This window comes from Raphanus sativus, unplaced genomic scaffold (assembly GCF_000801105.2).
Source record: "Raphanus sativus cultivar WK10039 unplaced genomic scaffold, ASM80110v3 Scaffold0630, whole genome shotgun sequence".
Taxonomy (NCBI): domain Eukaryota; kingdom Viridiplantae; phylum Streptophyta; class Magnoliopsida; order Brassicales; family Brassicaceae; genus Raphanus; species Raphanus sativus.
The window spans coordinates 21509-33687 of NW_026615947.1; the positions used below are offsets into that span (position 1 = coordinate 21509).

General features: G+C 40.9%; 2 protein-coding genes and 1 pseudogene across 2 annotated transcripts; 2 read left to right on the forward strand and 1 right to left on the reverse strand.

Moving 5' to 3' along the window:
* Positions 1–5134: 5134 nt before the first annotated feature.
* Positions 5135–6371, reverse strand: LOC108858904 (bifunctional TENA-E protein). Its single transcript, XM_018632758.2, has 3 exons — positions 6143–6371; positions 5860–6077; positions 5135–5777 (listed from the first exon to the last, which is right to left on the reverse strand). The coding sequence occupies exons 1-3, from the start codon at positions 6281–6283 to the stop codon at positions 5240–5242; spliced, it is 897 nt and encodes a 298-aa protein (XP_018488260.2). The 5' UTR covers positions 6284–6371; the 3' UTR covers positions 5135–5239.
* Positions 6372–7796: 1425 nt separating this feature from the next.
* On the forward strand, positions 7797–9497 carry LOC108860700 (B3 domain-containing protein At3g17010). The gene is made up of 4 exons (XM_018634557.2): positions 7797–7981; positions 8369–8660; positions 8749–8993; positions 9089–9497. The coding sequence occupies exons 1-4, from the start codon at positions 7883–7885 to the stop codon at positions 9347–9349; spliced, it is 897 nt and encodes a 298-aa protein (XP_018490059.1). The 5' UTR covers positions 7797–7882; the 3' UTR covers positions 9350–9497.
* A 968-nt stretch (positions 9498–10465) lies between these two features.
* On the forward strand, positions 10466–12173 carry LOC130502648 (B3 domain-containing protein At3g17010-like; annotated as a pseudogene).
* Positions 12174–12179: the final 6 nt, after the last annotated feature.

Here is a 12179-nt window from a genome sequence, read left to right on the forward strand (position 1 = left end):
ATTGGACACTATTACCATTGGCAGAGCAGACGGGAATGATTCTTTTACCTTTTTTGGCTAACACATGTCCCCATGGTCGTCCATGACTCCATCAAACACCCGGGGAGGAGAGTTAAAGTAATGGAATGTCTTCCAAAGTGAATCTACAAATAAGATCATCATGAAAGTGATTTCTTTGTCCCTCATTTCAAAATTTTAATCTCGTTCAGATCCCCACTGTAGGAGAAATTAGTAGTGTCTGATAGCGAGAAAGATCACAATGTAAGAGAAAAAAATTCAAAAGCAGAGTTTCTCGGGATCACAACCACATAGTTTGTCTTTCACACACTAGTAAAAAATAAATAACATAGCAAATGAGATATCTGAACCAAAGCATTTACTACTGTCCACCACGGCTCATCTCCCAGAAGGCAACTTCATGTTCAAGAACACGTACCAGAACTGAAACAATTTGAGTGTAATGAACAAGAGTTTGTTTTACTGAAACTTCATGAGTTCATTTCTTGATCAAGTCATTACAAGAGTTGCATATTTATACTCAAAAGACTAGATAGAGTTGCCCTAGACAAATGGCTTAATCGTAAACGTCCTCTAGATCAAGGGCTGAGAATCTGTTTGCCAGCTTCACACCATTAACATCTTCTGCAACAGCTTGCGTCACACACTGCTTTTGTACTTTGCTTTTCCTGCTCTTTTCTTCATTTCCAAGACTTAAACGTTGCTGTGTTGATTCAAACTTGGGACCACTTTTGTTGGGCTGATAACTGGGCTTCTCTTCTTCCGGAAAGCCCATCTTCTGTTTTCCCTTTTGTTCTCTTGTCAACCTGTTGCCATTCGTTGAGCTCTCATCAATATGCCCCCTCAAACTTGGTGTGGGAGCTGCTTCAACACCAAGTTTGTACCTGAGATCATCAAACACAGGAAAGGACAGAGGCTTGGTGAAGATGTCCGCAAGTTGATGTCGAGCTGATATGTGCTTCACAACCAATGCTCCAAGTGCTACTCTTTCTCGTACATAGTGATAATCAAGCTCAAAATGTTTTGAACGCTTGTGGTAAGCTGGGTTTGTCGTTAAGTGAACACTTGAGAGATTATCACAATAAAGCTCTGGTGTGACTGAGATGGGAACTCCAATCTCTCGAAGAATCGAACACATCCAACTTAATTCTGCAGCTGTTTCCGATAGAGCTCTGTACTCTGCTTCCGTCGAGCTTCTGGAGACTGTCGGCTGTTTCTTAGATGACCATGAGATTATATTCGACCCCAAGTATGTGCAGAACCCTCCTGTAGAGCGGCGAGTGTGATGGCAACCTGCCCAATCACTATCACTATAGGCTCGCAACGTGAAGTCTGTGTCTTTGGATAGATTTATTCCATAACTCAACGTTCCTTTGACGTACCTCAGTATTCTCTTGAGCAACATGAAGTCAGAAACCGTCGGATCATGCATTTTCTGGCACACATAGTTAACTGAGAACTGCAAATCCGGTCTGGTTAAGGTAAGGTATTGCAGCTTCCCAGCGAGGCTTCTGAAGTAGGATGGGTTTTCAAACTTTGTGTCCTGATGTGGCACTTTGCTCAACTGCAGAGGAAGCGGTGTAGCAACTGGTGCGCAATCTGTCATCCCTGCTACAGCGAGCATATCCATGGCATACCTTTCTTGAGATAGAAACAATCCTGACTCGTGGAAGACTGCTTGAATTCCCAAGAAGTAATGCATCTGCCCCATGTCTTTCATTCTGAACTGTTTGTTGAGCTCTGTTAGCATTTCTTGTATCAAAGCAGAGCAATTCCCTGTCAATAACATATCATCTACATATAAAAGAAGCATGATGATGTTTTTCCCTTTAGTGTAGATGAACAGAGACGGATCCTTGATACTACAAACGAACCCATATTCCAACAAGAAGATACTGAATTTGTCAAACCATGCTCGTGGAGACTGTTTGAGACCGTAAAGTGCCTTGTGTAGAAGACAGACATGATCCGGTTTTGTCTTATCCACAAAGCCTGAAGGTTGACGCATGTAGACAGTCTCAGTTAAGTCTCCATGTAGGAAGGCGCTTTCTACATCCAACTGTTTAATTTCCCACTGAAAGACCGTTGCGATGTGCAGCACTATTCTCATTGTCGAGGTTCTGATCACAGGGCTATACGTTTCTAAGTAGTCCACTCCTTCTTCTTGACCACATCCTTGAACTACCAGTCTGGACCTCAAACACTTCACAGTTCCGTCAGCATTATATTTTGTTCTGTGTATCCATCTATTTCCCAAAACGTGCATCTCTGGTGAGTATGGCACTAGTGACCAAGTCTTAGTTAGCTCACAGTTTCCAATTTCCACCGTCATAGCGTTGTTCCAGCCGGGGTGACTCAACGCCTCTGCTATTGTTCTTGGCTCAGGACTAGCCACCTTGGCTGCTAGAAGAGCATAACGGGGATTTGGCTTTACTATACCAGCCTTGAGTCTTGTAGTCATCTGATGCTGGTTAGTGACAGAAGCTGTTGTGTCGTTTCGTGTTTGGTGATCACAACTGGAGCTCGCTTCACTCGTGTCATTAACTGTTCCCCTCGTGATTGTAAGAGGTTGTTGCGGAGTTGTGACTGTAGAAGAGCTGTAATCACTTGACGAGCTTAGACTTCTTGTATCAGAGAAGCTGTTTGATCCTTGACTTGACAAACAAGGTACATTATGTACTGCAGAAACTGTCGTAGTATGCTCAGGTTCCCGTCCCTCTGGAGCTTGCGAATTCATAGATGGTGATATACGAACTCCTTTGTACCAAGATGACAACAGAGGAGTAGTCGCTTGAGGATGCATATGTTTATAAACATCAGAAAACGGAAACCTTGATTCGTCAAAGATCACGTGTCTGCTGATATAAACACGTCCTGTGGGAGGGAACAGACATCTGTATCCCTTGTGTTTCTCACTGTAACCCAAGAACACACAGGTTAGTGAACGTGGGTCAAGCTTGTTCTGTGCATACGGGCGAAGCATCGGATAGCATGAACTCCCAAATACTCTCAAAGCAGAATACAGCGGCTTCATCTTGTGCAACCTCTCATATGGACTTAGTGTCTTCGGAAGAGCTGAATGAGGAAGCAAGTTACTCAGAAAGTTTGCTGTGACAAACGCTTCAACCCAGTATTTCTGAGGAGTTTTGCTTTGAAACAGAAGAGCCAGTCCTAGCTCAACTATTTGCCTATGCTTTCTCTCTGCTAGCCCGTTTTGCTGAGGCGTGTGAGGGCAGGAGAGTAGTTGTTTTATTCCACATTGCTGGAAATGAAGAAGTAGTTGGTTGCTAATGAATTCACCACCCCCATCACATTGAAAAGTACCAATATTTGTTGAAAATTGATTCTGAACAAGTGATTGAAAAGCAGTGAAAATAGAAAAGAAATCTGATTTCTTCTTCATAGGATACAACCAACAGAATCTAGAGTAGTTATCTATGAGAACTACATAGTACTTGAACCCTTGGACTGACACTACAGGAGATGGACCCCAGACGTCACAGTGGATCCTTTCCAACGGCCTTGAGCTCACTGAAACTGATGCAGAGAACGGCAACCTTGAACTCTTAGCCAGTTGACAAGATTCACACATCGTCTTGGACCTTTTATTGATGACGATGACTCTACTAGAAGAAAGTTGTTGAAGGATATGAGGATTAGGATGACCCAACCTATGATGCCAAACTTCATCACTTGCAGAAACCTGTCTCGATGTGAAGAAAGCATTCAAGGCTGGAGCTTTGAGCGAGTACAGACCGTTAACGCTTCTTCCCCGCAACAGAACCCTCTTGGTGGCCTTATCATACACGCAGACGTTGTCAGCATCAAAATCAAACCCACACGGATAGTCCTTTGTCATCTTAGACACTGAGAGCAATGGTTTAGCAATATTAGGACACACTAAAACATTATTCAGAGGAATGTTACCTGAGGACGAAGCAATGCTCGTTGATCCAGTGTGAGTGATAGGTAGATACTCTCCATTCCCAACCATCACCGAGTCAGAACCATCGTAGGCTTGAGCTTGGTGTAGATGATGAGGAGAGTTTGTGACATGCGCTGTGGCTCCTGTGTCGGGAAACCACTCTGAACTTCCTGCTTCTGACATCTCAGAGACTCGTAAAGCTGCGAGGATCTTATGAAGCTCATCTGGCTGATAGCTATTGTTGAACCTGTGCCAGCACTTCATGGCTATGTGTCCAGGCTTCCCACAGATCTGACAAGTAGGGCGGCTGTCCGAATCAGATGAAACTGAGGACCTTGAAGACGAGCTGGAGGAGATGTGTTGAGGGAAGCCTCTTCCTCGTGTAGAGAAAAAATTCCTGCCTCCTCTGTTTCGACCTCTGTTTCTTGCATAAGAGGATCTTCCTCGCTCGGTGTTGAAAGCCAGATGTGGTGACATCCCTGTGTCGACTGCATAGCTTTGAAGCCTGTCATCAAACGCAACCAGTCGGGGAACTATATCATCAAAGGTTGGTGAGCACTCTGCGTCCATCGTTCCTTCTATACTTGTCTTTATTGGTTCGTAGTCACGTCCTAGACCCAGCAGAGCAGCAAAAATCTTCATCCTTTCGGGGACTGGATTGCCTATAGACGAAAGCTGGTCGCATATCATCTTAATGTCACGAAGATAGTCAGCCATCGGCTTCTCATTCTTGGCCATAGTCTGCAGCTTTCTCTGCAGCTCGAACAGTCTCGCTGAGGTGGCTCTGTTGAAATGGTTGGCTAGTGTAACCCAGATCTCGTAGGAGCTTGTACAGTCAATGACTTCACTCTGAATGTCTTCTGAGAACGACCCGAGTAACCACGACTGTATCACTTGGTCTGTTTGGAACCATAGTGTGTGGTCAGGGTTTGGTATCGGTGTTGTGGTGCCGTTGATTCCAGGAGCGTTGAGCGTGGCTGGAGGTTGAGTAGTAGTACCAGTAACGAACCCTAGCAAGTTCTGGCCGTTCAAGAACGCTTCAAATTGACGCTTCCATAGAATGTAGTTCTTTTCTGTTAATTTTACAGTAACAGAGTTTACGATTTTGAGAGTAGGAGGAGTATAAGGTTCCATGGATCTGTTAGCCATGGTGCTCTGATACCATGAAACAATTTGAGTGTAATGAACAAGAGTTTGTTTTACTGAAACTTCATGAGTTCATTTCTTGATCAAGTCATTACAAGAGTTGCATATTTATACTCAAAAGACTAGATAGAGTTGCCCTAGACAAATGGCTTAATCGTAAACGTCCTCTAGATCAAGGGCTGAGAATCTGTTTGCCAGCTTCACACCATTAACATCTTCTGCAACAGCTTGCGTCACACACTGCTTTTGTACTTTGCTTTTCCTGCTCTTTTCTTCATTTCCAAGACTTAAACGTTGCTGTGTTGATTCAAACTTGGGACCACTTTTGTTGGGCTGATAACTGGGCTTCTCTTCTTCCGGAAAGCCCATCTTCTGTTTTCCCTTTTGTTCTCTTGTCAACCTGTTGCCATTCGTTGAGCTCTCATCAATAAGAACATCTTCAGCTTCAACCAAAGCTTCCCCTGAGGCATTCTCCAGACAACGTTCAGCAATATTCTTCACAGATGAACAGTACTGTCTAAACCCGTCGTTGCCCCACCGATTGCAAGCTCCGGTAAGCTCCCCCGGAGTTTTGTTCCCATTCTCCAAACAGTGAGCAAAGCTCTCTTGATACACCGCTTCTATCGCCCAGAAAGCCGTCATCACCACCCCATACTCCACTTCACTACTCATCAGACCTTCAAGAAACCTTTTGAACAAACCACAAAAAAAAAAAAATGCTCATCGAGAATCTCTCAAAAATCAAGAATTAACTTAAATCGAATAACTACCTGCGATATTCTTTATTCGCCTTTTGAGCCACAACGGTCGAGAAGTCAACGCCCCACTTCGACCCTTCGCTTTTAAACCATTCGATCTCATCATTCAACGACGCTAAACCACCGAGAACCACTTCCATGTCGGAAGTCTCGCCGGATTCTTTGCCGGCTCTGATCAGAACATTCGCTACAAACGGCGCGAACTCCCTCACGAAGAGGTAGTCTTGCCCCTGCCACCAAAATGAAGCCGTTTTAAACATTCTTCGGTTTCATTTCATCAGTAAGTTAACAGTACCAGCCAAGTTTTGAAGGAGGAGAGATCAACGGATCCGTCGAGGATGGAGATGACGAAGTCATGGCGTGTAGCCGCCGTGTATAACGAATGGTGTTTATCAAGCCACGTGTCGATCACCCCTCTCTTCTCCGGTTTCTCCATCGAAGTTGCTGCTTCTCACAAGATTCTTCTTCACCGATCAATCATCCTCGTCTCCCCCGCCAACAGTTGACTCTTTCCTCTGTAGCGTACATGTCTTATTGGGCTTTAAGGTAAATAGCCCAAGGCCTGTTAGATTTAAACTATATAACGGCAGTTATGTAATGACACGACAGAAGAGCGCTTGTGACGTGGCAATTTCTGAACCTTTAAGATTCTGTCACCGTTTGATCCAGCGGGCAGTAAAGACACGACCGAAGAGTGTTGCTTACGTGGCAATTTTTGAACCTGTTATTAAGATGCTGTCTGAAAGAGTGATGACGTGGAAACTGTTTTTCGAATTATATTCAGTTGTCTTTCTCACCCTAAGCATTGGCAACCTTCGTTGTGTGGTAAAGTCACGGTCTTTTTGTATAACATTTATCCTTAGCTGTTACGTTGTTTTCCATGTGGTCGAAGTAGAAATTAGTTCTTTGCAGTTTCAGACTGCTTTGGTGGCTCTCATTGCCTTCTTCATGCCTACAAGCCCCACTGGAGCACTGGGATCAGACGATTATCCAAAAGAAGAGTGACGTACACTAGCCATTAAATCACGTGATGCATGCACCACCCAAGTATGGCTCTCCTGAACGTCAAAAAAATATTGGTCGAGAGGTTACTCTCCTCTAGACATCCTTCAAATTGTCTACCACTATGCAGCATAATGTTCTGGTTACTATATCTGAATTTGACTAGATTTCATGTTGATTTGATGTAGCATCATGTCTTTATAAGCGATAGGAATGGGTGATGTGCTTCATCTTCCATTTTGGAAGAAACTTATAGTAATCGTGTTCGTGTCCTTTTAATAAACACAGATTCATAATTATAGCTGTTTGCTTAATCTCTAAAGTGTTTGCTTTATTGAGTTTCAGAATTTTTAAGTCTGTATATAATTCAAGGGCAAGAGAATGCATGTTATATGTGTTTGTTTTCTATATGTATCACAGTACAGAAACACATTACTTTGGTGTGTGATCCAGAAGGTGATCTCACCTGTGTACAGTAGGTTTTACTTTTTAGTTACTACAGAAAAAGTAGTTTCCTACTTTGACTGCCCAGAATATAAAAATGTTAAAAGTTACTGAATATATATAATCATGTTCAGAGTTAATAAGGAAAAAGTTAGCTGAAACATTAGTTGATCATAAACTAAGTACCTACTATTAAATATTAATGTAGTTTAATTGTTAGGGATTGTAGTTAAAACAAAATATAAAAACGGTAAGTTTGAAGTGTGTCCTTTTGCCACATCAGGGATTTTCAGACACTAAAACGAGCATTCTGCTTTTACGTGTCTGAGAAGTCAGTTTTTAAAAAGCTCTTGTGTCTTTTATGCTTACCATAGAAAGACAAAAATTTCAACGGAAGTAATCAGTTTGACTATGACGCTTGTTTCGAAAATAATGAAAAATGTAAATATACTTTGAAAAGAAATAAGGAGACATACTTTTCTCACTTACCATTACCAGAGAGAAGCGGAGAGAGAGAGAGAGAGAGAGAGAGAGAGTGAAGAGTTTTGGGGTTCGAGAGAAGAAGAAGTGTTAAAGGAGAGACAGAGAGATGGTGTGGAACCGTGGTTTTGGACAGGTTAAGGAAGAAAGAAAGACGTTGAGCTTCTTCAAGATATTCCAGAGTGCAGATTTATCCTCTGAATCCATGGTAACTCTGTTCTAAACCTCTTCCTTGTCCTTTAACTTTGTGAGTTTCTTGACTACCCTGTTTAAAAACCAGATTTTTTGTTTTGGGTTTAGTGGGTTTCAAAGTTAAAGATTCAATCTTTTGGGTGGTGTCTTTGAAACTGTTGGATCTCTTAGTCTTTACGTTGCTTTACCTCATTGAAGTGTCTTCTTAGTTTGTTCACTCTTTGCTTTAGGTGTCAACTTAGTGTTGCTTTTCTCGTTTTCTTGTTCTGTTTTGTGACAAGACCAACTTGAGGATTAGAGTTGAAAGGTTGAAACTTTAGCATTCAAGTTCTTTGATATAACCTGACAAGAACGTTAACTGTTTTTTTTTTTCACATTCTTTTCATTTGCATGTTGAAACCAGAGAGCGTTTCCTTACGACTTCATGATGAATGTCTCCAAGGAAGACTTCTCCAACAAGATGGTGATAAGAGCGCAGTGGGGAGGCTCATGGGAAGTAGACATCTCCAAGAACCCTAGGTTCTACTACATGGAGAAGTCCGGATGGAACCAGTTCGTGACCGACAATGCTTTGGGAGCAAACGAGTTTGTGACCTTCACTCACAAGGGACTAATGTGCTTCGATGTCAACATCTACAGGAAGAACGGCAAGGAGATTCTTGTACCTCAAAAACCCCACACAACGACTCCATTTAGTAAGCTTTTTTTGTCTTTTGATTCTTTGTTGAAACATATGAGATTATGAAAGAAGAAACCAACTCGTTAAAATGATGGTGCAAACAGGTGGGATCAAGAAAGAAGAAGGTGAGAGGAGCTACAAAGATGTGAAGAACGAAGATGAGTCCATGGGAGGAGGAGTTGAGCTCGCTGCTGAGGCCAAAACAGCCAAGACGAAGAAGAACGCTGTGGAGATAGGTGAATCATCGAGAGGGGCTGCACTTAGAAACAAGAAAGCTGAGAAGATCAAGAAGAAGAAAGCTGTTCCAAAATTCAAAATCACCATCAAGAAATCATACCTCAAGATATTGGTAAAGACTAATACCAAAAACACTCAACAGCCATACTACATAGTCTCTACATTGGTTGATCACGTGAATCTCTGTTGTTGTTGTTGTTTTGCCAGGGAATCCCAAAGAATTTTTATGAGGAGTACATCAAGAATGGGTCTATGGTGTACAAGATACGTCACCCCGAAGGAGAGGGTTCATGGGAGGTGCTTTGCTTGGGGAGGAAGACTCAAACAATCTTCTCAAGTGGATGGAGTCAACTGGCACGAGAGTACCCATTATCGATTGGTGATAGGTGTACCTTTCGTCTCATCAAACCTACCGAGTTCGTCCTCACCTCCAGGAAGGCCAAAGAGGAGATCATTGTGATCGATTGATGAAACAAAATGTTTTAGCTAGTGTCTTGCTTTTCTTATTATCTATGGAGACAATATGCTATCACTTTTAGATTATGTGTTGTGTTTCCGTGTGTGCACTGTTATTTTCCCTAGACTTTAACTTGGTGTTGTCTGTTTATGAAGTTAGCTTGAGACTTTTTAACTTGATTTCTCTGTTTATGAGTTTACGATCAATGATCAAAGAAGCAAAAGACTACAGTATTTAGTATAAATGTAGACGCTAAAACTCTTAATATCTAAAGTTTTGTTGTTGACAAAAAAAAAATATAAGAATTTGTTAACCGAGGATTTTTCCTATTTTAAAGGAAATCAATTTTTCAGACAGAAAATATGATCTTTCGGTTTTAGTTGACAATACAATTTTATGAGTTTGATGTGAAAACATAATTATGATTTTAGTGGGTTAAATTAATTTTAGGGGTTTAATGGCAAAACGGCAAATTTATTATTTCCAAAAACTTTTATTTTTTGGAAATAATATAATTTTATAATTTTAGCAGAAAACATAATTATACAATTTTGGGGAAAATATAATTTCACAATTTTAACGAAAAAAAAATAATTTAACGGTTTTTGATGGGAAGTGTTTAACATTGTAAGAAGCGTTGTTATATAATGCATGTATGTGTGGTGTGGTGTATATGTGTGTTTGTTTTCTTTATGTATTGTAAAAACACATTACTTTGGTGTGTGATCCAGACTGATCCAGAAGGTGATCTCATCTTTGTACCATAGTTTTCTACTTTTCAGTTTCTACAGAAAAAGTTTCCTGCTTTGACTGGATGTAAGATCAAATTTACTAATAAAAAAACTAGCTTGATCACTTTTTTCGGACAAAAAAACTAGCTTGATCATAAACAATTATTAAATAGTAATATTAGTTTTATTTGTTGGAGAGTGTAGAAAAAAACAAAACGTAAAGAAGGGTAAGTTTGAAGTGTGTCCTATTGCCACATCAGGGATTCTCAGGTACTCAAATTGGCATTTGATTTTGCGTGTCTGTGTAGTCGGGTTTAACAGCTCTCTTTGTGTCTTTTATGTTTGACTACAGACGGATGCTTTTCACAGTTATAATGAAAAAGGTAAAACACTTTGAAATGGAATAACGAGACATACTTTTCTCACAATACCAGAGATAGCCATAGAAACTAGAGAGAGAGAGAGAGAGAGAGAGAGAGAGGTAGAGTGAAGAGGTTTTAAGTTTAGATAGAAGAAGAAGAAGTGTTGAAGGAAAGACATAGAGATGGGGTGGGACCGTGGTTTTGCTCGGGTTAAGGAAGAAAGAAAGAACTTGAGCTTCTTCAAGATATTCCAGAGTGCAGATTTATCCTCCGAATCTATGGTAACTCTGTTCTAAACCTCTTCCTTGTCCTTTAACTTTGTGCAGATTTCTTGATAACTCTGTTTCAAAAGCAGAGTTTTTTCTCTTGTGGGTTTCAAAGTTAAAAGATTCTTCAATCTTTCCAGCCTTTAGGTTGCTTTGTCTCGTTTAGGTTACTATATATGGATCTTTTCTCTCTGCTTTTCTCGAATTCTTGTTCTGTTTTGTGATAAGACGAACTTGAGGAATTATAGGTGAAAGGTTGAAACTTTAAGTCTTTTGATGTAAACTTGACAAAAAAGTTAACTGTTTTTACGTTCTCTTCATTCCATGTTTCAAAAAGCAGAGTCTTTCTCTTTGTGTTGAGTTTGTTTCAAGTTAAAGATTCAATCTATTGGGTGTCTTTGAAACTGTCGGAATCTCTTAGTCTTTAGCTTTGATTTGTCTCGTTATGTAACTAAGGAAGTGTCCTAGTTTGTTCACGAACTTGATGCTTATAGTAGTTTTACGTGAAAGGTCAAAACTTTAGCCTTCACGCCTTTGATGTAACTTGACAAGAAAGTTAACTTGTATTTGCATTTTTTTTTTCAAAAATCAGAGAGCGATGCCTTACAACTTCATGAAGAATGTGTCTAAGAAAGACTTCCACTACAAGATGGTGATAAGAGCGCAGTGGGGAAGCTCGTGGGAAGTAGACATCTCCAAGAACCCTAGTTTCTACTACATGGAGAAGTCTGGATGGAACCAGTTTGTGAGCGACAATGCTTTGGGAGAAAACGAGTTTGTGACTTTCACTCACAAGGGTTTAATGTGCTTCAATGTCAACATCTATGGGAAGAACGGCAAGGAGATTGTCACACCTCGCAAACCCCAGACAACGACTCCATTTAGTAAGCTTTGAGTTTTAACTTATTTTATGAAACAGATGAGATTATGAAAGAAGAACCAACTCGCTAACAATGATGATTCAAAATAGGTGGTGGGATCAAGAAAGAAGAAGGTGAGAGCAGCTACAGAGATGTGAAGAAGGAAGATGAGTCCACGGGAGGAGTTGAGTTGGAAGAGGAAAAGAAGAAGGCTGCTGAATCCAAAACATCCAAGAAGAAGAGCAAGAGCAAGAAAGTGGAGAAAGGTGAATCTTCAAGAGGAGCTGTGCCAAAAAAGAAAGAAAGCTGAGAAGGAAAAACCCATCCAAGAAGAAGAAGAAGATCAAGAGAAAGAAAGTCAAGAACGGTGTTCCAGAATTCAAAATCACCATAACGAACTCATACCTCAAGTTCCTGGTAAAGATCAGATACCAAAAGACTAAATAAACAAACTCAATAGTAATACTGTAACGTCTTGATACGTGAATCTTTCTTTGATCAGGCAATCCCAAAGATGTTTGAGGAGGCGTACATCCCAGATGAGTCTAAGGTGTACATGATACATAACTCGGAAGGGAAGGTTCATGGGAGGTGCATTGCTTGGTGAGGCAGACTCGTACAA